The sequence below is a fragment of the Lontra canadensis genome, unplaced genomic scaffold (assembly GCF_010015895.1).
Source record: "Lontra canadensis isolate GAN:19392208 unplaced genomic scaffold, GSC_riverotter_1.0 scaffold35, whole genome shotgun sequence".
In the NCBI taxonomy this organism is placed as follows: domain Eukaryota; kingdom Metazoa; phylum Chordata; class Mammalia; order Carnivora; family Mustelidae; genus Lontra; species Lontra canadensis.
Genome location: NW_022631029.1, coordinates 10,792,899 through 10,818,258, shown reverse-complemented (window position 1 = coordinate 10,818,258; position 25,360 = coordinate 10,792,899). Strand labels below are relative to the sequence as shown.

Sequence of the window (25,360 nt, the reverse complement as noted above, 5' to 3'; positions counted from 1 at the left end):
ACCCTAATTCCTTTCATCAAAGGCAGTCCTTAGTAATAGCCACGTATCCTTTTAGGGAAGAAACACATGCATAACACCAACATAAATATTTATTTATCCTTTAAAAATGGATATGAACCCAAAAAATGGGTATGAGCGGAATCATGGGAGGCATATTATTAATGTAACAGTCCATGTGGATGACCTGTTGTTTCCAGTGACAGCCTAATGTTGCATCATACCGTGGTGTGTGTCCCCAACCCCACAACGACAGACACTCGTTTCCCTCTGGGTTGTTCGGGCAATCTTATAGTGCAGAGCCCTGTACGTCTTGGCACGTGTTTCAGTAATGCCTGTAGAACACATCCCTGGCAGTGCCTTGCAGGTTAGAGGGACCTGGGCACTGAGAACTTTGACTGACATTGCCAGATGGACCTCCAAATGGCTATACTCATGCGTGCGTTTTACGGTATGTTTTCCTCCCAACTTTTTATTTCAAAAAAATGTTAAATCTGCAGGAAAGTCCAACTAGTCATTTAACGAATACTCAAATATCCTTCATCCAGGTTTTCCCATTATTACATTGCCGCCTGTGCCCGTGTGCTAGGGCTGACATAAAGTACCATGCACTGGGTGGCTGGAAGTCCCAGGTCAAGGTGTGGGCAGGGTTGGATTCTTCTGGGTCCTTTCTCCCTCGGCTTGCAGATGGCCCCTTCTCAGGGGGTCCTCACATGGTGGCCCATGCCTCTCTGTGGGTCCTAATCTCTGCTTATAAGGACATGAGCCCTACTGGATTAGGACCCACCCGTGTGACCTCATTTTACCTTAATTACCTCTTTTAAGACTGTCTCCAACTACAGCCACATTCTGAGGTCCTGGGGGTTAGGACCTCAACATGTGAATTGGGGGAGTGGGGACATGATTTGGCCCACATTTGCTTCTCCTTATATGTTTTGGGTCGTATTAGTATAAGTAACAGGTGTATTATATAATAGCTGATACTGTGTTTATTACTTCTAACGTATTACACGACCTGTCATGCAGTTACTTCATATAACTGTAATGCATGTCATGTCATTTTTTTCTGTAAACCGGTTGCAGGGGAGCTACAGCCATTCTGGTACTTCAGCATGTGTCTCCTCAGAAGGAGGACGTTCTCCTCGGGTTGTGTTGATCTCATATTGATGGGGACAGAGTCCCCTGAGGCAGAAGCACAAATGTGCATGACGTGGCTCTGGTCCTAACTGGGGGCTTTCCCTCCAGAGGGTTTAGTCCAGGTGCATTCTGCTCTGTGTCTCCTTCCCGACAGCCCGGGGAGACGTGCGTACTCGTGGGGCAGCGGCCCCTGCCTCTCAGAACCATCTGGGTGAGCAGAACCTCTTGGCCCCACCCCCAGGTCCTTCCACGTGGTTGGTATTTCGGTTCTATGATGAATCAACAGAGTCCCAGTGCTCCTTACAGCTCCTCCTGTTTTTTTGGTCGCTCAAAATGACTGAACCCAAGACCTGTTCGGTTTCTGTGAGCAAACAGCCCTCGCTTTGCAAACTGCAGGAGGCTTATGTTCATTTAGAGAAGTAGGCTGGATCGATCTGGGCACCACCGGGGTCTCCCTCCCTGTCTCCTCCTCCTCCTCCTCCTGCACCCTCATGGGCAGCTCGGGGCTCTGCCAGAAGTCGGTTCTCGCCTCCTGCCCATAGGAAGGCGACATCCTCTGTGGGCTTGCATCTGTGCGTCCCTTCCTTGGTACTTGTGTGAGGGGCCGGTTTTCGTGGGTAGACTTGTGGAGACAGTCTGCTGGGGTCGTGTCTACGCACCCGAGGTGAAGGTGTGCGTCTCGGCAGCCCTCTGCCATATGAGGTTGGCCTGTGGCTGAAGGAGCACCCCACCCCTACTGGTTGTTCTGTAGTGGGGTGCACCCCTGCCTGGTGCCGGGGCTCAGCCGGCATTTTCTCCAGCCCCAGGAACCCACCTTCTACACGATTCAGAGCCATTTGTCTAAAACACACTTCCAGCCGTGTCTTTGATTCTGCCTACCACTCTGTCCCAGCTTTCCCTTCCCTACACAGTTCATTCCACACTCCTTAGCCTGGTATTCAAGACCTTCCGTCACGTGGCTCCTGCTCGGTTTGTCTGCCATGTTATGTCCCTGTCCCTGTGAGCTCGCGGTGTGTGCTCTGTCCCCTCCCCCCGGGGCCGCCTCTCCTGGCCAGTGTCCTTCCAGGCAGCCAGGGGTGGTCCTCCTTCCCTTGTGCCCTCACCCCGCCTCAGACATACCTGTCCTCTGGCACTTGCCTCACTAGATGGTTACGCGCCTGCCCTCCTGCCAGACACCTGCCTTTGTGTCCTCAGTGCCCGGCTTGGAGTGGGCACCCAGTGACTGTTTGGGCGGGGTGGGTGGGGGGCTGAATGGATTTGTCACTGGGTGTGGAGCATATCCTGAAGCTGGAAGTAGCTGCCTTCCACTTTGTGGTCTCCAGGCCCTCTCTGAGAGAACCTCGTGACAGAGGAGAAGAAAACACAGCTCTCCACATCCTGTGAGGCGTCGTTCTTCCTCAATGTCCAGTTCTGACAAGGCTGTGCTGGTCTCCCGCAGCGCAGGGCCTCTGTGACCTTCACGGCTTAGTGTCCATTGTCACATGTCAAAAGAGCAAGGACCTTGACTTAGAGTGTCAGCCCCGAGTGTGCTGGTAACCCTCCTTGTATGCATTTTGCTTTGTTGTCGCTGTGGCAAGCCGCTGAATGTGTGTGTTTTTTTCCAGTCAAGCGCTTCAGAGAACCAAAGCACGAGAGACGGCCGTGGAGGATATGGTGCGTATGTACATATGAACACCTTCCTAGAATGCCATTGACTCTTTGGGGTTTGCAGGGGGAGGGGGGTGGGCAATGGGAGCAATTCTGCATCACATAAAGTCTTGGAATCCCTTAGCTGGAGTAATCATCTCAGGAACTACGTCTAATACAAAAGACTTCTAGAAGTTCCTCTAGGTAACGTCAGGCTCTGCCTTTATTCTGTCATCACACAGCTGCCCAATTTTAGGAAAGAGAGGTTGGGACAGATAGGTCAGTATATGCAGCGAGCTCCTTTAATTATGTCTCCGTGTTGTTAGGTCATGAGAAATCCTTGGGTTCTGTAGTCTGTATGTGTGAGCAGAACATTCTCTGAATCTGGAGACAGTCAGATACACCATGGAAATGCTCCTCTCCCCAAAACTTGTCTTTCCTGGTCCTAGGATGACCCCGTGGTAGCAATTTGTCCTTCATTAAAGGGTGGTAGAACTTCGGATACCGCCTTCAAAGACAGAACTCCAGAAAGAAGGGCACAGCCAGCTCTTCAGAGCAACGTGACGTCCGCTAGAAGCAGACTCTCTTGGGCTGCCTTAGGTTTGCAGCTGTGCTAACAGAACAGTCATTTTGCCCTGCAGAGAAGACTCCAGATAAGTCAGTGTGTGAAAGGGCCTTGACAGCAGCGGGAGCATACGCTTGATTGATCCTCAGAGCCTTACTTGTGAATGTTGATCAGTCTTGTTTTTATTTTCCCCCATTGGTTTCTCTCAAATCTGGGTATCTAGCTTAGGCCGGGGGACCTGGGGAGGGTCTGGAATTGGGGTACTCTGTGGGGCACACATTGCCTTTGGGGGACTTCTGCTTTGCCAGTATTTTAGGAAATGATTTTCAAGCTTCAGTCATAGGGTTGCTTTGGATAATCGTTAAGGTCCGTTCAGTCCTAAGACCCCATGGCTGCTGTCCAGTGCCTGTGTGCCCCTTCATGACCCCCTTCAGTGGCCCGGCCCAGCCCTCGGTGCCTAGCCCAGGAGGCCAGGAGACTTGGCCCCAGTCTAGAGGTTCCTCGGCCACAGACTGCCGCGGTCTCCAGGTGTTCGTGGCAGAGGAGAAACCAAAGGCCCCGTCTGGACGGGTCAGTGGGTGCCCCCAGAGCACCCTTGTTTTCTTCTCTTTTGAAACTCCGGCCATCTGGTCCAAGGGTTGGCAGACTACGGCCCACGGGCCCAGTGTGGCCCACTGTCCATTTTCCTAATGAAGTGTTACGGGAACAGCGGGCTCTGCGGCCGCTTTCACATGGGGTGGCAGGAGGACCAGCGGCCGACCTCTTCAAGAGAGTCTTTAAAGACTCTCCAACCCTTTACAGAGGGAGGTTGCCCGCCCCACGTAGCACAGTGCATACACCGCAGCAGCCGGAATCTCTGGGGCTTCATCTGCGGGGCTGGACCTGCGCGTCCTGTTGGCCTTGCGCAGATGGACTTCCGCTCAGAGGGACGTCGAGCGGGACCTCTTTAAAACAGAGGCGCCCTGGACCTCATCAAAAGCCGGGATCCAGCATTTCATTTTGAAGTGACCAAAAAGTGAAAAAATAAACACACCTATTTTAAGTATGTGTTTAACGTATTTAAGTATGTGTTCTAAATCTGCGGCCTCTTAGGGAGTTCAGATGCGGTTTTCCTGAAGGTTTTGAAAGGCCGCCGAGTTCGTGCTGACGCCTCAGAAAGAGGCCCCTAATGAAGGGAAGGTTGGGAGCTCCCCGGTGGCTTTCTTCTTGTTTCAGACTTCTCATTTTCCCCAGATTGGGTATAACCCTCCTGTCAGGATGGTAACAAGTGCTGGTCCTGTTTTGTACAGGTTTTTAGACACTTCTAAACAAGCCATAGGAATGCTGTTCATCCACTTTGCCAATGTGTACCTAGCAGATCTCACTGAAGAGGACCCTTGCTCACTGTAAGTGGCCCGTATCCGAGGAGAAACGTCACCCACCTGCCCGCCGAAAATGCAGACTGGCCTTGCTTTCAGCCACCAGCCGTGTTCCCTCTAGCTTGGGTAGGGGGCAGCCCCCACTTTGTTTTCTGTGCTCCCCTGAGAGACACCCCCCGCCCCGTCTGTGCTGCCTGTGGGTTCACACACACAGCTGCCAGCTGGCTGTCCTCACTGCGTTGACTCCCTGCTTACCTGAGTTCTGGCCCTTGGCGTTCTAGTAATCCTTACGTCTCCCGGTAGGGAGTGGCCCCTGGTGGGGCAGCGTAGTGCCCTGAAGGAGTATCTCTGCTAGAATAAGACCCACGGGGGGCTTCTCTGTGGTGCCAGCTGCTTGGGGTCAGAGCCACCGTGGATCATCATTGACCTCTTGGACCTGAACACCAAGGGTGGTTCTGGCTCATAACGGTGCCTCTCTTAGCCGAGGGAGTGGGAAAAGAGACTCCCCTACCCTGTCCCAGCTCCGTCTCCTTCCTTCCAAGGCTCAGACTTGTTCCTCCCGTCATGCTGTGCTGGAGGCCTTCCACCCCACCAGCTGTCTCCTGCCTCCATGCCTTTGCTCACGCTGCCCTCTGCCTGGAGACCCCCACTGCTGTCCTGCCCCGCCTTCGAGAGACCAGGGCGGAGAGCTGGGGAGTCCCTTGCCAAGAGGCTTCGTGTATGTTTAAGATCATTTGGACTGGAAGATTCTTTTCAAGCCTCCTTTTTTGGTGACTGCAGATTTAGTCCAGGGTGAGATTCCAGCAGGAAGCTATGAAGTCTCCCTGCCTAGAGTCTCTCTGAGACCTGGAAAGGCTATGATCTGTTTGGACGTTTGGGTGCATTCCCAAAGTAGGTGACTGGAAAGGTAATCCTCCCGCAGGGGGTTGGTTAGGAGATGGTTGTCCTTCCAGCTCCTGAGCCCCCAGCAGGCTGGAGTCATCCTCTGGTGAATGGTCTTGATGTTGCTGTCCGGGAGAGCCCACGAGGCAGCGGCTGACACTGGAGGCACTAAGGTTACTCCTCGTGCAGTGTCGACTGCGTGCCTCTCCCCTGCAGCACCTCCACTGGCCGTCTGCAAAATGAAGACGATACGGCTGTAAGAAGGACATTGACAAACTGAATCACAGCCAGGAGGGAGAAGGGGCTGTTGACAACTCTCAAGTGCTCCGCCTGGAGGAGGAAGGGCCCAAGGTGGAGCTTGGTATGGTGAAGGCACTTGACTAAGAGGCCAGACCGAGCCCCACTTGGCTCTCCTGGCCTGTGTCCCACCAGATCCCCAGGATTCCTGGGCAGGTTTCAGGACTTGTTGAGTGTAAGCGCCACAGGGGACCACAGGGTCGCTGCTCAGTGAGGGAGTTAACAGTTCAGTTGGAGGATGTTGTTGTAAGTTAGGAAAGGTGTGAGAGCCCAGCAGCAGGCAGTGTTTGGGCAGTGGAAGGCGCCCAGGTCCTGGGATCTGTTCCAGGTCCTGCCATCCTGGCTCTGCCCTGTGACTTTTCACAAATTGGGGACAGGTTGGGCCGGGCGGGCCTTGAGGCATCTTGGGAAGCTGCAGACCGGAAGGGAGGCCAGCTTCAGCTCCGGGAGACCAGAAACGTACAGAGGGGGACGAGCTGCCCCTGTGGGTGCAGGGGTCCCGTGGGCTGGGCGCTCTGCTCCTTGCTCCGTCCAGATACTTTGGAAGGAAGTTAAGCATTTGTGACATCCAGGGTTCTGGGACTCTGAGGGGCCAGGATTCAAACCACACATTGGTCTAGCACCTACTACATGGGAGGCATTGTTCACGCTTACTGACTCATTCGATCCGATAACAGCCCTACAGTTTAGATACTTTGGTTATCCTCGTTTTACAGCCTGAGGAACTGAGGCACAGAGAAAGCACGGAACTTAAATTCACATGGACGAGTAGTGATGGAGCTGGGATCTGAAGCCAGCCTGTCCCCCGGCCTCATATGTGTTGGGTAGACTGTAGGGAGCATTCCGTCTTTCGTCACAGGGCCTGGCGTCCAATAGGCGTAAATGTTTGGGGAGGGAATGAATGAACCAACACATGTCTGTCACGAGTTCTTGTGACTTTCAGGGCGAGCCTCAGATGTGAGAACCATTTGAAACCAGTTAGGTGTAAGCATCTGAGAGCAGTTTAGTCTGGGGCCAGCTGGGAGCCTGGAGAAGTCGCCTTTGACTCAGCTGCTCTGCCTTGGTCTCTGGTCTGAGAGTGACCCCTTGTGATGTTAACTAGGAAGGGCAGGCGGAGACATGCGGTCCGCCCTTCTGGTTTTCTGGCCACGCTTGGGCCCCCGTGGTGAGCCCCCTCCAGAGTCAGCGTGTGCCCAGCCCCAGAGCCTCGGTCTCTAGGTGGGGGCTCAGAGTCTGCATGAAATATCTCCGGCCTCGGCAATGGGAAAGCACCACAGTTGGTCTGTGGCATCTGGAACTACTTGGAGAGCTTTCCGAGCCACTTGGCATCCCAGGGGGCCGGTACCTGACCCAGTGGTTGCCTGTCTCCTGCTTTGTCTGGAGCGCTGGCACCTGTGGTCAGGGTGCCTGGCAAGATCCGGGTACAGGGCCCTTGAGGAGGGCCTCTACTTAGTGAGGGAGGAAGTGTGTGTCGGGCACATGGAAACAGACCGTACAAGAACACAGGATCATGGTGGGAGAGCTCTTCTGACCCTACTCTCCTGTCAGCCTGCCTTTTCCATGGGAGTGAAGCTCTCAATAGAAATACACTTGCTTCCGTGGCAGGCTCTGAAACATGGGGATGAGAGAGGGGCCTGTGGCCTTGCCCTCTTTGGTCTAAAAAACCCCAGAAGCCACGTCCTGAACCGCCGTGGAGCAGTAGCACTAGCTCAGGGTCGTGCATGTGAACAGCGTCAAGGTGCAGATTTCTTTTAATGAATTAAGTTCTGTTTCCCTATTGACGTCCTTGCTGTTTCTAGGCACTCTGTCCTGGGTCAAGTCTTTCCTTGGTGGGAGTGTTAGGGGTCTTTCAAGTTTCTCTTTCCCTTATCTACTCCTCCCTCGAGTTCTTTGACCCCGATGAGTGTCGGATGCTATCATGGGGAGGCTTCACTGGGGCTCCTGGAAGTGAACCCCGGAGACTTGCATGGGCCCCCCCCAGAACAGGCCAAAGTGCTGGGACTTCAGGCTTGAAGTCGGTCTTGGTAAGCACCCAGGGCTGGGCTCAGGGGCCCTTGCTGCCTGGGTGGTGCTTCCTGATGGCGCTACTGTGTGCTGTCCTCCCAGGTACCTCATCAACTTCCTCCTGGACGCCACCGTGGGCATGCTGCTCATCTACGTGGGGGTGCGCGCCGTCAGCGTCTTGGTGGAGTGGCAGCAGTGGGAGTCCTTGCGATTTGGCGAATATGGTAATGTGGCATGGACACTGGATGGGGGTGTGGAGGGGGCCTTCGGGGGGGCAGGGGTGGCACTCTCCTCCTCGCCCCAGTCAGCTCTCCAGGCTGGTGGATTGGAAGCTTCCGGAGCTGGTGGCTGTATCCTCTGGTCGGGGGGCTGGTTCTGGGGCCTGAACACCATCGCCCTGCTAGTGTGAGTGCACTTCACTGCCACTCCGTGGCAGGAGCCAGGAGACCCTAGACACGGGGAGGGGCCCAGCTCTGGCCTCTTCCACCAGAGGGCACCGGTGGCCCCACCTGCAGGCCGTGAGGCCACCTCACCCTGCTGGGCTTCTCACCCAGCGCACAGGACCCGCCCACCTCGTTAGAGAAATGGGAGGTGGCCCTCTTCTGCGGCGGCGGCGTGTCTTTGCCTGTCCTGTCATTGGGCCATCTCGCTACAGGGCTATCCATCCCCCACCCCACGGCCAAGTCACCTTACTGTCTCCTAACTGGAGGCTGGCCTCCCACCAGCATTGGGTGTGTGCTGTCACCAGGAACCCCAGGTCCGTCCTCACTCACAGGTGAGCCTTAAAACAGGTGACCTGTGGCTGCTGGCTCATCTTTGAGCCCCTCCCCTCTCCTCAGACCCCCAGGACAAGGGCCTGCTTAGGAAGCTGCCCTCACACTCTCTGAGGACAGATACATTTCCCAGAGAAGCGTGGCGGTAGCCTCCACGGGGCTGTGGTGAGATGCCTTCCTCAGGCCTTGCCACACCCTGGGCACTCAGGCCCCGGAGTTAAGGGGCAATGACAGGTCTCTCACACCTTCACGCCTGGCCCCTGATGTCTGGGAGCAAGAGCTCCTGGTCTCAGTGAGAACAGCATCAGTGGGGCCTCAGCCACCTAGGGACACACAGGACAAGAAGGAAGGAATTCTGGATCTCCACTCTCCTTTCATAGTTACCCCTTCTGCGGAGTTCCTGGCGCAGCTTCAGGGCCACTCACTCCTAGATGACTGAAGCCTCATAAGGCACTAACGAGTAGAAGGGGAGCCGATCCGTGGGGCCGACTATATGAGAGCCTTGGATATTTCTAGAAATCTTAAGTCATTGTTTTTCTCTATTGAGGGGAGATGAACTCAGGGGAGGGCTTTTCTTAGCCCTGTTACTTGATGCCTGATGAGTCACGGACTTAAGATAGTGTGTGACACACGGCGTACGCTCCTGTGGCTCGATGGAAGTCTTCTGAGAAGCCCCGAGTCATGATCCCTCTGCTTGGAGGACACCTGTGGACCACAGCGTCATCCTCACTTATAGGCTAGGTACCCAGAGGAGTTAAGTGACTCCGGAAGCCAGCGCACAGCTGGGGGTGGGCATGGTCTCATCTGCCACTGCCTCCAAGATCAGAGCTGCTCACTGCTTGCTGTTGAGATCTATCCTGGAAGGCTGCTCTCAACTCAGCTGTAGTGACCAGCACTGCGGAGAGCCACCACAGCCAGTCACGTGCCACTCAATGACACCCCCCCACACACACAACCCTGACTACCCGCCAGAGGGAGAGCAGGTCCGGTCTTAGAGCACCACCCATTCCCACCCTCGTCTTCCCAGAGCCTTCAAACCAGGGTGTCTCCAGATGACCATCCTGAGTCCTCCCTCCCCGGGCTGAGGGAGGACGGTGCACGTCCTCTTAACCTGATTTCTATTTCTACCTGTATTCTTGTGTCCTGTCACTGCTACAAGAAGTTTCCACAAAACTAGTGGCTTCCGACAGCAGGTGTCTCACAGCAGGTGTCTCACGTTACAACTGTGTAGTAAGGCATCCCACCTGGCTCACCCTGGCTAAAGTCAAGGTGTGGGCCGGACTGCTTCCTTCTGGAGCCTCTAGAGGGGGCATCCATGTCCTGGCAGTCTGCCGCTCCTAAGAGGCTGGACCGCCCTCCCTGCTTGTGGCCCCCTGTCCCCTGAGGCAGCGGGTAAGGCTCCTCTCCGATGGCATCCTGCTCTCCTTCCAGATCTTGTTCCAGTGCCCGTGTGAGTGCGCCGGGCCCCCCAGATACTGCAGGATGCTGTCCCATCTTAAGAGGCAGCTGGTTAGCAGCCGTACTTGCCCTGGGCCATGAGACTTACCATAGTCCCAGGTCCCTGGGACTCAAGTGTGGATGTGTCTGTGGGGCCACATTTCACCTGCCACACCTGTTAACTGGCCCGTCTTCTTGAGGCAATATTTCCATGTCGGCCCCATAGTTCTCTTCTCAGCTAAGTGAAGAAGAGGGCTTTGTTTTTTAGGTGCTTCCTTTGTCTTTAGAGGAGAGGCTGAACTTGCCGACAAGCACATGGGACTTGGGGAATAAGTCACACAGCCCTGAGGGGGAAGACAAAATCCATGTGATAGGTGTGCTTGCGGTTTTATGACCAGGTAGCATTTCCCACAGCAGACACTCGGAAGGCAGGTCTGTGTCCCATGGGCACCAGTGGTCTGTGGGCTTTGCTGTCTGGCCCTGTCCTGATGCTCCCTTCCTGAAGCCTTGGGAGACAGACGGGTTCTGTCCATTTGTGCCCTATCCCTGCGATTTCTCCTGAGGAATTTGTTCAACAAACACAACACCCGTCTACCTGAGATTGTCCAGGACATGTCAATAATGCCTGGCATGTCTGTCCGTGAACAGTGAGACAGTGGGGAGCGTCTGGGAGGCTCTCCAAGGAGCAAAGCAGACCAGCACATGTGCTCATTCCAGCCGGGGCTCCTGGTGGTCTGGACGTGGAGGAGGAGGAGAGTGTGGGAACGCATTTACAGAGGACTTTCCCTTTTCTTACCATGTTTTTTAGCTGTCCTTTTAAAGCATGTAAATGAAGACGCAACCGTGGCCGAGCTATGGCGCTGACACTTAACAGTGTGGGGGCAATGCGGGGTTCGGGGCGTCTGTCCCTCTCTGTCAGTCACTGCAAGCTTATGGGCACAAGGAACGAGCACATTTTCTTTGACATGAAGTGTGGCCCCTTAGTCTGCTGACTTGAAACGCACTGGTCCCTGTTCAGAGATGTTTCCTACTAGTGCTTTCTGTTGGTCTCTGATCTTAATGATTTTTGACAAATATTTTGATTTGTTACTTCTGAGAACTTTTCTCAGTAAGGCCACGTAGTTGACTGAAGGGATTCTAGCACTGCATTAAAAATCTAGCTGGAGGGATTGTGCTTCTGAAGTGGTTTTTTGGCTCAGATGTGTCTAATACCAGAAGTGAAAGTAGGGCAAGCTTAGCAGCAGCCCCGGTGGCTCTCTGCATGCTTTCAGCACCCTTCTCCTGAGGTTTTCCAGAAAAGGGAATGGCCTGGTGTGGTGTCCATTACAGCTGTGCGAAGGCATTCATGTGTGCTCCCACAGCGTCCCGATGGCAGGCTCTGGCCAGGCTGGGCCTGCTCCGGCACCCGTGCCTGGATGGGGATGGCTGCAGAAACCTTCCATTGCACGGTGGAACCAGAGCCCTCTCTCTGGGGGCAAGTTCTCGCCTCACAGCCTAGACAGGGGCCTTTGCCTCCCCTGAAGTGCTGCCCTCCACCCCTCTTCTGGCCAGTGGTGCTCAGGCAACCCCAGCAGAGCGTCCAGAGCCGGCTCCGGCTGCCTCCCACCATCCCCTGGCTCTTCCCTAGGTCTCCCACTTAAGCATGTGTGGCTCCCTAGGGGCCCATCCCATGAGTTCTGCCTGTCCCCAAGGATATAGATCTGTCCCTGGGGCTGGTCCTCCACGCTTCCTCTAGTCTTTTCTGAAACATTCTGGAGGCCCTCCAGGACCTGCGTGTACCCCAGCGTGGACTGTTGCCTTTCTCCATTTCTCAAGTACAGTGACGGATGGGTCACAGATGGACCTTTGTCACAGCCCCACGCACAGCCCCTTCCTCCTGCCTCTCTGCCTCCACTTTCCTTCCCTGTCCCCAGTGCAGCTGTTTTGGGCTACCTCATAGAGAGAGAATCAGGATTCCTCCAGTCCAAGTTCTGCTTTCAGGGCTGAGGGCAGCAGGAGCAGCCGGGGCGACAGGCTCAGGGCAGCAGACCAGCAAAAGGGAGGTTTGCTGCCTCTGTAGTCACAAACATCAGGCAGTCCACGGGTGGAGGAAAGGATGGATAACACCACAGTCACTGGAAAAATCAACAACAGATAATAATAGCAGTCTTCCTTCACACAGCTCTGCCCGTGGACAAAAAGAGCCAGCTCTCTGAGCCCTGACAGTGAGCACTTACTAACTTTGGTCTCCTTAATTATATCCTAGAATCTCTTAAAAGAAACCCCACTCTGGTATCTCCAAATTAGGAATTCTGTGATTTTGTCTAAAACACCTGCATGTGTCTGGTGGGGCTGAAGTGATTCCTGGTGCTTTGGGGGCTCGTGAAGTGGCTTTAGAGCCAGGGTCTGGGGTGGGCTGGGGAGCCCGAGGGCTCCTAGGAGCTGTGGGCATGGGGCGGGGACATGGGCTTGGGTCCTGGCGTCCGGGCCCCGCGTGACTGCGCACCTGCTGTCCCTGCAGGAGACCCTCTGCAGTGCGGAGCCTGGGTTGGGCAGTGTGCTCTTTACATCGTGATCATGATTTTTGAAAAGTCTGTCGTCTTCATCGTTCTCCTCATACTTCAGTGGAAAAAGGTTTGCTTCTTGTCCATTCTTTAGCAGCTCCTTGGGCCGCCAAGCAAGACAGTACTTGTTCCCCTACCACCCACACGCCCCAACCTTATTGGAAAACCAAGTCTTTTCTTTCTTTTCCTTCTCCCTCACCCCCACCTCCACTAACTCGGTCTGGCTTGCCTGTCGGGAGCAGGAACTTGTTTTTTCACTTAGCATCCATCTGCTTGAATAGTGCAAGTGCCTGCCCTCGATTAAGCTTTGCGATACATGGGCGCCCGGGTGGCTCAGTGGGTTAAAGCCTCTACCTTCGGCTCAGGTCATGATCCCAGGGTCCTGGGTTCGAGCTCTGCATTGGGCTCTCTGCTCAGCAGGAAACCTGCTTCCCTTCCTCTCTCTGCCTCCTCTCTGCCTACCTGTGATCTCTGTCAAATAAATAAATAAGATCTTAAAAAAAAAAAAAAAAAAACCAACTTTGCGATATAGAAGACCAGTGGGGACGAGCATCCCTGCCCTCGGGCTGCTTCCTGGCTGAGACAGTCTACAAGCCTCACTACTGTAACTATCGGGAAGGTGTCTCTCCACTTGCACATGTCCTCCACACTTTTCTTGGCCAGTGGTTTAATCAAGACTCTGGGGGCTGAAGAAAACGGCTGCTCACAGGCTGTTCCCAGGGTTCCCTCAGCCCTGCCCTCTGGCCCTGGTGCTGGGCCCTGCACTGCCCAAGTCCCCCACATGGCCGCATGGAACCGGCTGAAGAGTCTTCGAGTAGCTCAGAACTTGGCCTTCCTTTGTTTTTGTTGTTGTCGTGTGTGTGTGTTTTTTGTTTTGTTTTTTTTTTTTAAAGATTTTACTGATTTATTTGAGAGAAAGCAGGAGCACAAGAGGGAGAGGGACAAGCAGGCTCCCTGCTGCCCTGAGATCATGACCTGAGCTGAAGGCTGACGCATAACTGACTAAGCCACCCAGGTGCCCCTCCTTTGGTTTTATTTGTGTCTGAATTTTATTTTTCAAGAAAATAAACCAAGGCTTTTCAGAGCTTTTATCCTTCAGGAGGTGGTTGGGGTGTAGGATTTCTGCTAGAAAATGGTCTGGTCCCTCACTGCTAGTGTCTGTAATGGGCATCCACCGACCTCATTCTCTCCAACACCCCGAAGCCCCACCACCGCTACCCTCTGCGCTGCCTGGTGGGTGGGCCCTGCCCTGCTTGGTGGTTGTAAGCCTATTACGCTTCCCAGGTCCGTGGCACTAGGAAGGCGGCTAAAACCCTAACTGCTGCAGGTGTTCTCCCCTCCCGGGGATCTGCCCCTTGTCAGCATTCCCACCTGGGGACTGACCATGCAGCCCTAACCATGAGGCACTGTTCCCATCAGGGATCCAGGGGAGTGTCATCTGAGCCAAGCCACCCTTCTCAGGGCCTCATGGATGATGTGTGCTGCTGCCCCGCTACCCCTAGGCCCCTTCTATGTGGTCTCTCCCTACCTCACGGAGTCTGCTTCTCTTTACAGGTGGCCCTGTTGAACCCCATTGAAAACCCAGACCTGAAACTGGCCATCGTCATGCTGATCGTCCCCTTCTTTGTCAATGTCAGTGCCATGTTGCATTTTATCCCCACGTACTCCCTGCCCTCCAGTGTCCTGTTCACAGTTCTGAGTCTGACAGAGAAAGCCCCTTACAGCCCTCAGGCCTCTCCCCACCCCAGACCTGGAAATGGCAGGATTGCTTCCTCAGCAGGCAGATCCCTCCTCTAGGCTCCCCGTGCAAGGGGGAGGGTCCTGAGAACTTTGTCTTGCCCTCCCTGCCGGGGACTTCCCGCCGAGGAGGCCCTCCGCATGCACAGCGAGCAGCTTGTAGATCGGGATGTTCGGAATCCAGCCCATCTCATCCCTGACCCCAGAGCTCCAAGAGAGACTCATAAGCATGCTGGCTAGAAGTTAGAAAATGGAAGGAACAAGAAAGTCACGTGGGGCTGACAGTCGTGGCAGAGTGCGCAGGCCAGCCTCTCAGCCCACAGTAGGAACCTGCAAACCTCTCCAGTGGCTAGTCCCCAGCGGTTACCAGCACTCAGGGTGAAGAGGACTAGGTTTTTCTTGCTGGTTCTCCGATAAGAAAGCAGAAGCAAAGGATGTGGAGGGTGGGAATCTCTTTGTAAGCTTGTGAGAGAGCTGGGGGACTGGAAGAGGCTTTTCTTCGCCTTGTTCTGGACATCGTAATCAGGAGCAGGCGGGGAGGTTGGCAATGGGGATCTGCTGTACTTTGACAAATGCCTTATCCCAGAGTAAAATGCACGTTTCCTCCCCACAGGCTTTGATGTTTTGGGTAGTGGACAATTTCCTCATGAGGAAGGGGAGGACGAAAGCTAAACTAGAAGAAAGGGGAGCCAACCAGGACTCGAGGAACGGGAGCAAGGTCCGCTATCGAAGGGCCGCGTCCCACGAAGAGTCAGAGTCTGAGGTAGGGCCATGCCCTCATGCCACAGCCCATCCCAGTGGGGTCTCTGGCCTCTGCTGCATCTGGTCTTCCCAGCCCTGGCCAGGGGGAGGAAGAAGAGGCTGACTGCTCCATCCAGCAGGGAGGCATCCATTCCTGCATCCCCTGGCCTTCCCACGGCAGGGAGGTGGAGTGCCCGATGGGGTGGCGGGAGCTCATCCCCGACAGTCGGGACCTCCGCCAGTGGAGGAAGACAGGGAAGAGGGGGGCTGCCTTGTTCCAGGGAAGCTGGCAAGGACTCTCATGGGCCTGATAGTTGACCTTCAAGCCTTAAGGTGTTTCAGTCCCTGCCTACCACTACAGACCAGCAGAAGTGTTGGCTAAGCCCACTAGAAACTTCTAAAACATAGGGGTAGCTAGACCTTCCCAGGAACCTCCCCTGCCCTTATTGTCAGGTTTCCTAAGTTCAAAGGTTGGACTTTCGGGGAGACTGGTGGTCATCAACAGAAGCACGGAGGCAGAGTGATGCTCCTGGGTGGCCTGCCCACTGCGTGCTGCGGGGTGAGGCCAGGGCCGTCTCCTGAGAGGCCTCGTCAGCTTTCTCGGTGTGTGCAGCTCTGCAGTGAGGGTGGGGCGGCAGAAATGGCTGAGGCAGAAATGGCTGAGGTACTGTCTTCCCTGAGAGACCTTCAGACTGGATGAGGTGAAGGTGAGTGTCTGAATAGGTCCTTCTCACACGGTGTGATCCTTCTGATACTGAGGCGCTCACAAAGCCCTGTGAGGACCTTGGAATGGTCTGTTTGATTCCCGGGGGCCTCCTGGGGGGAGTTTGGAAAGCTGACTGGAGGAGCAGGACAGAGGGTAAGCCCATATCTTCTCTAGCTGTCCCCAGGATCTGGCACGGGGTCCATCCTGTCGTAATGAACATTAGATGAGTGGCAACACTACAGGCAGAAGCAATCACTCAGGAGAGGTTGTGGGGTCACGTGGCGTGGCCTCTGGGTCACGTGGAAGCCCTCATGGCCAGAGCAGTGTGTTTCCCGTAGGAAAGGACGGAGTGACACGGAATGAGGTACAGGCAAAGGGCTCAGCCAGACGGGCAAGGTGCCTCGTGATGCGGCCATGCCTGGACGGGTGGCAGGAAGCCAGAGAGGTTTAACCAGGGACCCCCCAGGGGAGTGGTCCGGGGAGAGGTGACAACAGCCGTCCCCTCCCTGGGAGAGAAGGAGCTCATGGTGCACTGTCCCTGGGCTTCCCAGTGCTCAGAGGCTTGAGGAGCCCGCAAGCAGCATGGCAGATGGGCAGGAAGGGTCTGTGTTGGCCCCGGGTGCCCTTGCCCCACGGCCAAGTCCTTCCCGACACTGAGAAAAGCGCAGGGCTCCCGTTCGTCTGCACAAGTTGCAGAGTTGGTTCAAAGCAGCTGATCTGAACGTGGCCTGGCTTGTGTGTGCTCCACAGAGGTTCTCTTCTCCTCTGGAAAGGGACTTTTCAGTTTGCTTTTGCTGTCTGTAGGGTACCTTCCAGGACCTGGGACGCCCTGTGTCCAGATTGGGCTTGTTTACCAGGATGACCTCAGAGTGGGGGTCCTTGCTGAGTTTGCTCTGACTGGGGTTCCATCCCAGCTGGAGGTTGGCTGGAGAAGCTAGGGGTGGGCACGTCCACTCAGCGCTGGCTTCAGGAGCCCATGACTACACTAAGAGTAAGCGACATCTGGGGTGGTCCCACTCTGTAAAGGAGCCTCCCTGTCACCCTCCCCTAAAGAAACCTGAGACCCCAGGCCTTCTAGATGGGTGAGACCCCAGTGCCAGGGTGCAGGGAGGGCAGAGGAAGAAGGCCCCGCCGGTGGTGACTCAGGTCGTGTCTGTCCCCCACCCCAGATCCTGATCTCCGCCGACGACGAGATGGAGGAGTCTGATGCGGAGGAGGACCTGCGCCGACTGACCCCCCTGAAGCCTGCGAAGAAAAAGAAGCACCGCTTCGGGCTGCCGGTCTGACACGCTCCTGTGCTGGGGTCAGGCGTGGGGCCCCCCCCTCGGGTCAGCAGGTGGTCACTGCGCAGTGTCTTTCCTTCCCTCCTCTCTGCCCCTCCTCTTCTACCTCCACTCCTCTCGCTGTCTCCGCCCGCTCCCAGACTGCTGTGACTTGCCAAAGGGAGGCCGGGCCAGCGCTGAGGGGCTCCAGGCAGCCGGAGGTCCCCACTCAGTTGCACTACAAACACTGACCAAATATGCAAGTGAGGCGTTCTGTGTGTCTGTCATTGTCCCAGACGGTGTTGCGAGGGACCCAGAAGCCCCGTCCTGTGTCTGGCTGGGTGGCATTGAAGAGGAAAACTGACGCACACATAGACTGGGTAGAGCCTTTCCCCAAGGCTCGGGGAGCGTGAGGATGTAACACATTTTGGGCTAAAAGTCACTCATTGACCAAGCTGGAACCGCAATGCTTTCTTACTCCAAATGGCTTTGTAACTACTGATTTCTAAAGCCGGTTTTATGAGCTGTCACAGTGTTAATGTTTTTTGAGTATGTGTTTATTTCCTACGGGACTAATGGGCAAAAACATAGATTTTTAAGTCTTCCGTATGCTGTTGACTTTTATATTTTTAAGTTATATTTTCATACTATTGTATTTAAAAACTCTTTTTAATCCCCCAAAGAAATGGGTTTGTCTGCCTTTCATGGGATGTGAACTAGTGGGAAGAAAAAGTTGGGAGTTTTTTTATTTGGGATATTTTTAGGTAATCTGAGATGAGGTGAGGTCAGTGGTCCCAGCAGGAAGGGAGAGGAGCCCTTGTCTGAAAGGAATGAAACCAGTGGGTCTGTAAAGGCCTCTCCGGGGACAAGTGGGTCCAGCCGCTTGGCCTTCTGCTGGCAGGTTAGAGGTCTGAGTTAAACGTGACCAAGAGAAGAGCCTAGAGGTCTGTGTCCAGAGAACTGAAACCATAGAGGCCACCCCTGTGAGTTCCCTGCCTCTCTTCAGTCTCCACAGCTGAAGTTTAAAATTCAGTCTGAGCCTCCTTGCCTCCCAGTGCGAGGTGGAGCCTTTGCAACCAGCTGCTGGACCAGCCCTAGTAACCTCCTCTCAGGCTGCCCTATGTCTGTCATTCTTGGTGTTGTCCCCCTGTTGAGCACAACGGTCTGAGGAACGCCTGCCTGAGCCAGTGATCTTGTTTCTCATGGCCTCGGAGCAGCAGGGCAGCTGGAGAGGGGGCGGGTCGATGTGTGGGAGCTCACTGTCCGCGTCCGCAGGCAGGGTGGATGCTTTGAGGCCCAGGTCCCCTCCCTGGGGAGTGGCCCTCACTCCTCAGCATGGCCACAGGCCTCCACAGCTCTGGAAGGGTGCTGACCACAGTGGTCCAGGTCGGCCTGAGTACTCGCCCTGCTGTGGGAGCAGCACGGTGGGGCAGCCAGTGTTCCATCGTGGCCCTGAGGCAGCCACAGAAGTTGAGGAATGGAAAACTGCACCACTAAGGTGCAAGCTAGAAGGGAGGCAAGTACAGGGAGGCCACCTGGCCCAGAACCTTCCTTTTAGACCTACGCACAAATGTGCCGCCCTTAAGTAGATTGGGTCTGAATTGTGGTGTGGGAGCCAGGCCACTGTGCTCTGGGCCTGCCTTCCCCCAGGAACCAGAGACCTGAAAGGGATTGGGCCCTGTCGTGGCCCTGGGTGGCCGCTCTGTGAGTGTAGGTGTCTGCAGCGGGAGACAAGGCGGCGTGTCAGACGAGAGGCCATGACTGCTTATGCCCTCACTTAGGCTCTTCACCCCGCCCACCCCCAGCCATAGTGGACTGTCCCTCCTGGAGAATAGGTGCTGGGGAAGGCCAGAACGGACACTGTGCCTGCTACGTGTCAGCCCCTCGTGGCGTTGCTGGCTCTCCCTACCTTTTCCCCCGTCTCATTTTGTATGAACAGCCTGTGCCCGCCGCTGTCCCCGTACCTTCCTGAGCTCCGAGTCAGCAGTGCTTTCAGTCTTGAGCTCCAGGCACAGTGGTGGGGGAACCCACAGCCTCTGGAAGGTGGAAAGTAGGCTTTGTACAGGCCTCAGACAATCTGCTCATCTCAAGGCCTGTCCCAGTGCCTGCAGGGCAGGGGTTTGGGGAGCAAAGTGGTGGCTAGTGAGGGCTGGTTTTCCCTTGGATCCTGAATTTCAGTAAGGGCTTTAGTCTCTGAGCCACTGTCATAGAGCTGACCAGGGGATGGGTCTCTAATCATAGAAAGCCATGTGGTGTGTGGGACCGGACAGCGTGGCCTCGCTGGTTTAGCTGTCCCTTCTCTTGTGCTGTGTGTGTGTGTGTGTGTGTGTGTGTGTGTGTGTATGCGCAGGCACACGCATATACACACAGAGTTTGTATTCCCTGGAGTGTTTCCTGCAATCACTGGGAGTTTTTCTGTGTTGCATTGTCGCAAGAGACCAGATGCAGAGGGCCATGGTCAGAACGTTCTCCTGAGCTGTCCTTCTCTGGGATGAGCCTCCTTACCACCTGCCCCGAGGTGCCTTACTCAGTACAGCTCTTTACCCAGCCACAGGGCAAGTGTCAGTGCTTGAGAAACCACGGGACGCCAACCGGATACTGTGTGCCATCTGTCTGATCAGTGCAGATGTGGACCTTGGCCAAGGCACCCCTGATGGAAGCTTGTAAGTCAGGGTCATGAACGAGTTTCTCGTACCTAATGGAAATAACCTGGTGAGATAGAAACTATCACGTCTGAATGGAAGGAATCGTTGTTGGCCTTATTTCCTTTCGCTGTCAGTGGGATGTTGACAGTGGCAAGGGGGGGATGTTGGTGAGATCTTGGGCGGCAGTGGCTTCTAGGTCTGCTCAGAAGACCTTCAAGGTAGAGGCCTGTGGCCCATCAGTTAGCGCTCAGGCACACTGGTGGCCTCCTGCCTAAGCTCTAACTCATGCCCCTTCCTAGCAACTGCAAGTCCTAGGCGAATGTTGACCACTCATGCCTTTAAAGGGAAACCTAGAAGGGCTCAGATTCTAGGCAGTCTAGTCCTGTAGGCTGCAGCCCAGAGTCCCCATCGGAAGGCTGCCCAGGAGCCCACTCTGCCCTCCAGAGAGCAACATGCTGGTCTTTTTGCAGCAGGCCAACATAGACGCTCTGGAACTTCTCATTGGCCAAAGCAGCCACCTTGTAGAGTTGGCTTTTAGAAGTCGCACACACTTCTGACCGGGAGAGGAGACCTCTCTGTTCTCCCCTGTGAAGCACTGGCAGCTCTGAAGGACTTTGCTCTCTGCGAGGGACTTCCGGTCCGATGGCCGTCAGTACCTTGAGCTCCTGGCTGGGGGGGTGAGCTGTCTCATTTGGTCTCTCTTTCTCATGATGTTTATTAGAACTCAGAACTGTGTGAGCAAACCATGGCCTATTTCCACTGCCCTTCCGGTGGGGGTGTTTCAGCAGTGGTGTTAAGATTCACAGAAACACATTTTTGAAATGAAAGGGAAGATGATGTACTTACATTGTAAAATGGTTTACAATAAAGTTTCACATCTTAATACAGTTTTTTTGTTTTTGTTTTTGTTTTTAAAGAAACCATCACTTGTGGTTGTTGGTTGTATGGTCTTTGGAGTTGAAACAGCTTAGTGGGGTCAAGAAAATTTCCCCAGTGAGTTAAAAGACTGTCCCCAGGGGTGCCCGGGTGGCTCAGTTGGTTAAGCTTCTGCCTTCGGCTCAGGTTGTGATTTTGGGGTCTTGGAATTGGGATCAAGCCCTGCGTTGGGCTCCGTGCTAAGGAGGGAGTCTCGTTCCCCCCTCTGCCTCCTCCCACTCGTGCTTTCTCTCTCCCGGTCTCAAATAAGTAAAATAAAATAATCTTTAAAAAGAAGACAAGGACAACGACAACTCGCCCCAGGAAACCAAGTGTGAATGAACTACATCACCTGGTGACAGACACAGGAGCCAGAATCTGCCATAGGACAAAGCCAAACATACTCTAGCCTTTCCCAAGTCCCCACTAATGCCAGTAAAAGGAACTTAACCTCCCCCTGAGGAGCAAGTGGTGCTGTGGGGATGAGCTGTGAGCAGTGAACAGCCCACATCCTTGTCCCTGGAGCTGCAGGGCTGGAAGGCAGGTGCCTCCCTGTACAGAGCCCACCGTGGGGGCGGTGCCAAAGCCCTCCCAGGCCAGGCTTGCCCTCGGCTCCGCGTGGCCTTGTTCGCAGGCCTGGGTCCGTGGCCCTGGCTGGCAGAAGGCATTCCTCGTGTCAGCACTTGTCTCAGATGGAGCTGGCAGTCCTCACACTGGCCTGCTGGAGCTTAGAGTGGGATTGGAGATATTACCGCAGTGGAGTGGCATTCAGGATAACCAAATGTCAGTGCCCGGTGGGGTTCCGTCTGCTTGAAGCCTCCAAAGACAAAAATAATCTCCCATCACAAACTGACAAGGAGCTCAGGGGTGGCTGGCACCCCCCACCCCCTCTACTCCACGCTCACCCCAGGTGGAGAGTCCTGTCCTGCACCACGAGGGTCTCCCCTCCAAGGATGGGCAATGAGGAACTGGCAGCCAAGTGACCATCAGGGGACACCTTGGACTCATCCCTCTCTCCACAGCTCAGAGCCTGGAATGGGCTCGGATGTCACCCACCCTCTTTCAGCAACCTGAATGTCCTCAGGCCAGGCACCTTTGGGTGACCTCATACGGTCAGAGGCTCTGTGTCTTTTTTGCCTGCGCTCACCAGTGCCCTGACCAAAAAACGGATTTGTTCCTGGTCCTTCCAGGGCGCTTGCCCCCTGCTCAGTCCCTTTGCGGAACCTACCCTGGGAGCCAGACAGAGGACAGGAACTACAGCAAACAGACGGAGCAGCTCCCCAGGCTCTCCTCAGCCACAGCTGCTCCCCCGTGAACCATGGGGGGCTGTGCGTGCCAAGAGCACACGCTCCCGGGTGTCAGACACGGGACGCTTCTGCCCTGCTGGCCAGGGATGGCAAGTCTCCCTCCTCTGGAATCCAGGGAGGGGTGGAATTGAAGGAAAAACAAGCTCAGAGCGGCCCAGCCTGGCGCAGGGCCCTCACTTCCCTTGGGGACGCCCAGTGCATGGGGATGGATGGTCCCAGGCGGACGGCTTACACGTTCCAAGATCTGGGTTCATCGATACCCCTGTTGCTCACTGCCAGGCCCGGCCCCTCCTGCCGGCGTAGAGCAGCTGTTCCCAAGGGCACAGGGTCTCCCCAGCCACCTGCTCTCACCAGGGCCGCAGCCCCCAGGCAGCAGTGCCCAGCCAGCCCCTCTCATCTCCAAGAATAAACTCTGAAGCTAGAGGCTGCGTGGACCTGAATCATCGGGAAGCCCATTGAGGAGGGGAGTGGCTTTCCTGGACAGGCCCGGGAACTATATATAAGCCCCAGAGGGCTGGTGCAGCTCCCATCTTCCAGTGGTTTCTGCCTCTGCCGGACGAGCACCTTTGCAGCAGCTCTCACACAGGACGCACCATGTCCCAGGTAGGAGGGCCCGGCACAGGCTGTGCTGGTGTCCAGGCAGGGGCAGGGCTGGGAACCTGGACGCTGTCCTCTCTGACAGATGTGTCCTGAGCTGAATCCAGGTGTAAACAGGAATCTCCGCAGCCCCTGAAAGGCCAAGGCCCAGCGAGGGCAACCCCGGACCCCAGCTTGCCGACAAACCCCTATTTATCTCGGGTTCGGTGATACTGCCTGGTTGGCCCAGAGGGTAGAGACGACACGTAGGATACTTCAGGTCTCTGTGTATGCTTTTGTGTGTGAAGAAGCTGACTGCATGACTCGTCCGTAGCCGTGTGTGTGTGTGTGTGTGTGTGTGTGTGTGTGCATACACGTGACGCTGGATCCGTAGGCACACAATTCTGTCCGGGCATCTCCCCAGTAGGACTGATCTCTGCATGGGGGGGTAAGGGGGGCAGCGTGTTGCCCCAGGAGCCCAGCCCAGACTCAGGGACCAGGGATTCCCTGCACCTGTCCCCGGGGCTTAGAAAGGAGTGAGGTGTCAGACTTGTGGGCGCCTGGGGTTGACAGGATAAGCACAGTCTTAATATCCCTAGTACTGGAGGGACGGAGTGGCAGGCTAAGTGGAGGGTCCTCCTTGCTGCTTGCTCCATGGGTAGGGACTCACTTCAGACTGCCCTCATGGGCATCTGATTCTCTATTCGCACCCTCAGAACTCTCAAGGTAAAGGCAGGTAGTTAGGGGGAGAGGAAGGCAATCCCTAAGAGAGCCCTTGCACCCAGTGAGCAGGTCTTAGAATTCACCCCTTGAAACTCCACCTGGAAACCAGTGCCTTTCCCATTGGCCCTTTGTGTCCAGGCCTGAGCACCTGTCCAGGCAGGCGGACAGTGTGAGGCCACAGCACCCACAGTCCTCAAGCTCCCAGTCTGTGGGAGAAGGACACACTTGGGGTGGGGGTGGAGTACAGCTGGAAAGGCTGCCCGCAAGAGGACTGGAGCCTTCAACTGGCTTGAGCTCGGTGACCAGGTGACCAGTGAAGAGGCATCTCAGGGCCAAGGCACAGAGGTGGGAAGGGGCTTTCAGCCTCAAGGCCTGGGGGTGTAAGACTCTGGCTTCTCCAAGGCTGGTGCACAGGAGACCCCCATCAAGAAGAAGCGCCCCCCGGTGAAGGAGGAAGATCTGAAGGGGGCCCGTGGGAACCTAGCCAAGAACCAGGAGATCAAGTCCAAGACCTACCAGGTCATGCGGGAGTGTGGTGAGTGTCCTCCCGGGCCATGGGGGTGGGGGGCATGGATGGCTGTCAGTGGAGGGGAGGGATGGGGTGAGGGGTCCCAGGGTCGTTTCCTGAACTCGGGGGGGCACCCCCCCCCCCCATGTCCCCCCCCCCCCCCCCCCTCCCCCCCCCCCCCCCCCCCACAGAACTAGCCGGCTCCACCGCCCCGTCCGTATTCAGTGGCAGCCGAACCGGCACCGAGACCGTCTTCGAGAAGCCCAAAGCCGGACCTGCCAAGAGTGTCTTCGGCTAAGACGTGTGCACCATTCCTCTCACTGCTGCCAACTCCCCACACAGGAGAATTTTCCCAAAACCTTTTTATGCCAGAATGCACCTTCTCACCTGCTGCCTGTGGGATGGCCACCTGCCCCTCACAGCGCTGACCCCGCGGCCCAGGGAGCCAGCCACTCTGCACCAGTGCCCAGGGAGCACCAATAAAGCGCATGCCCACGTGGCCCCAGCATTTGGAGGCTGATAGTTGGTCACTGGCCACGGCCACCAAGTGTAGGGGAGGGGCAGGCGGGTTAGGGTGGGGGCATGTTCTGTACCCTTCATGGGCTTTTGGGAGGTTCCAGAGGATAAGGCAGGTGCTACTATGGCTACTGCCACACACTAGAAAAAGCCTTGGAGTGGAGACCTGGTGCTGAGCTCCCGTGTGACTTCAAACCAGCCTCTCCCTTTCTGAGCCTCGGTTTCCCCTCCTGTCTGACAAGGACCACAGGAGCACTGCTTGGAGTGAATGAAGCAGGCGGGGGCCCAAGGCTTACCCCTTCCCCTTGCCTTCCACAGAAACCATTGAGATACTTCCAAGGACTCCAAGGCTCTGCTGGACCAGGGACCTCAAAGCCCCTTCCCCCGGCACCCCTGTTTGCACTGCCCCCTTGCCAGCTCATACCTCTCAAAGGCAAAGCCAGATCGAGGCCCCTCTCTGGCCAGTGGTCGTCCACCTCCTGAGCTATTCTCCCACACTCGGGGTGAGCCTCCACATTGCCACTCCCACAGCTCTGCCTACAACATGGGAATTCCAGGCCCTTGGCTCACAGGGCCTCAGTGTCCCCTGTGTGCACAGAGCTGTCAGATCCGGGGACTGCTGAGGCCCATCCTCCGTGACGGCAAAACCACGGGCAGCCCCGGGCTGGACCGGCAGAGCCGGGCCTTGAGGCACCTGACTCCAGGCTGCTGCCTGCAGGGAAGCCAGCCGGTCCCCTGGGCAGGTCCGGCTGGCTGCTCAGAGCCTTTCCCACGTTCCCAGCCAGCCCAGCCTCCTTAAATAGCTGTTTCTAGGCTGGGCCTGTGCTGTGTGCCCCAAGGAGCAGACCTCCTGGGAGACAGGGCCTGGGCCTGCCCACTGTGCTCCTTGGGGAGGCTCCTTTCAGATTGCCAGAGGGGTGTGAAGCCCCATATGACCCCAGCCATATTCAGAGCCGAAGGGCCAGCAGCACAGATGTGCACAGAGAGGCTGCAGGTGTGCTAAGGAAGGGGAAGCAGCCCAAGACACAGCGCTGGAGTCCCTACTGCCCTTTCTCCAGGGCTGGATGCTGCCGGCCCTGGTCGAGGGGACCCCCTGGAAGCCGGT

The 25,360-nt window shown here is 55.8% G+C and overlaps 2 protein-coding genes across 4 annotated transcripts in view; both read left to right on the top strand.

Annotated features, from left to right (window-relative positions):
- Positions 1-17,670, top strand: part of STIMATE (STIM activating enhancer) — a 50,001-nt gene extending 32,331 nt beyond the window's left edge. Inside the window, exons 2-8 of one of the 3 annotated variants that reach the window (XM_032868290.1) lie at positions 2,739-2,787; positions 4,615-4,710; positions 7,969-8,090; positions 12,577-12,689; positions 14,174-14,251; positions 14,970-15,119; positions 16,973-17,670. In XM_032868290.1, coding sequence (XP_032724181.1) covers positions 2,739-2,787; positions 4,615-4,710; positions 7,969-8,090; positions 12,577-12,689; positions 14,174-14,251; positions 14,970-15,119; positions 16,973-17,089 — 725 coding nt within the window. In that variant the 3' untranslated portion in view covers positions 17,090-17,670. Of the gene's footprint in view, positions 1-2,738; positions 2,788-4,614; positions 4,711-7,968; positions 8,091-12,576; positions 12,690-14,173; positions 14,252-14,969; positions 15,120-15,560; positions 16,070-16,972 lie in introns of those variants that run through there. The other 2 variants (XM_032868289.1, XM_032868291.1) reach the window with 2 other exon arrangements.
- Positions 17,671-22,127: 4,457 nt separating this feature from the next.
- On the top strand, positions 22,128-24,179 carry MUSTN1 (musculoskeletal, embryonic nuclear protein 1). Its single transcript, XM_032868292.1, has 3 exons — positions 22,128-22,535; positions 23,634-23,766; positions 23,931-24,179. The coding sequence occupies exons 1-3, from the start codon at positions 22,527-22,529 to the stop codon at positions 24,035-24,037; spliced, it is 249 nt and encodes an 82-aa protein (XP_032724183.1). The 5' UTR covers positions 22,128-22,526; the 3' UTR covers positions 24,038-24,179.
- Positions 24,180-25,360: the final 1,181 nt, after the last annotated feature.

Coding starts and splice junctions, on each gene's coding strand:
- MUSTN1 (XM_032868292.1), top strand. Junction 23,767..23,930: donor CCAGGTCATGCGGGAGTGTG/GTGAGTGTCCTC, acceptor CCCCCCCCACAG/AACTAGCCGGCTCCACCGCC.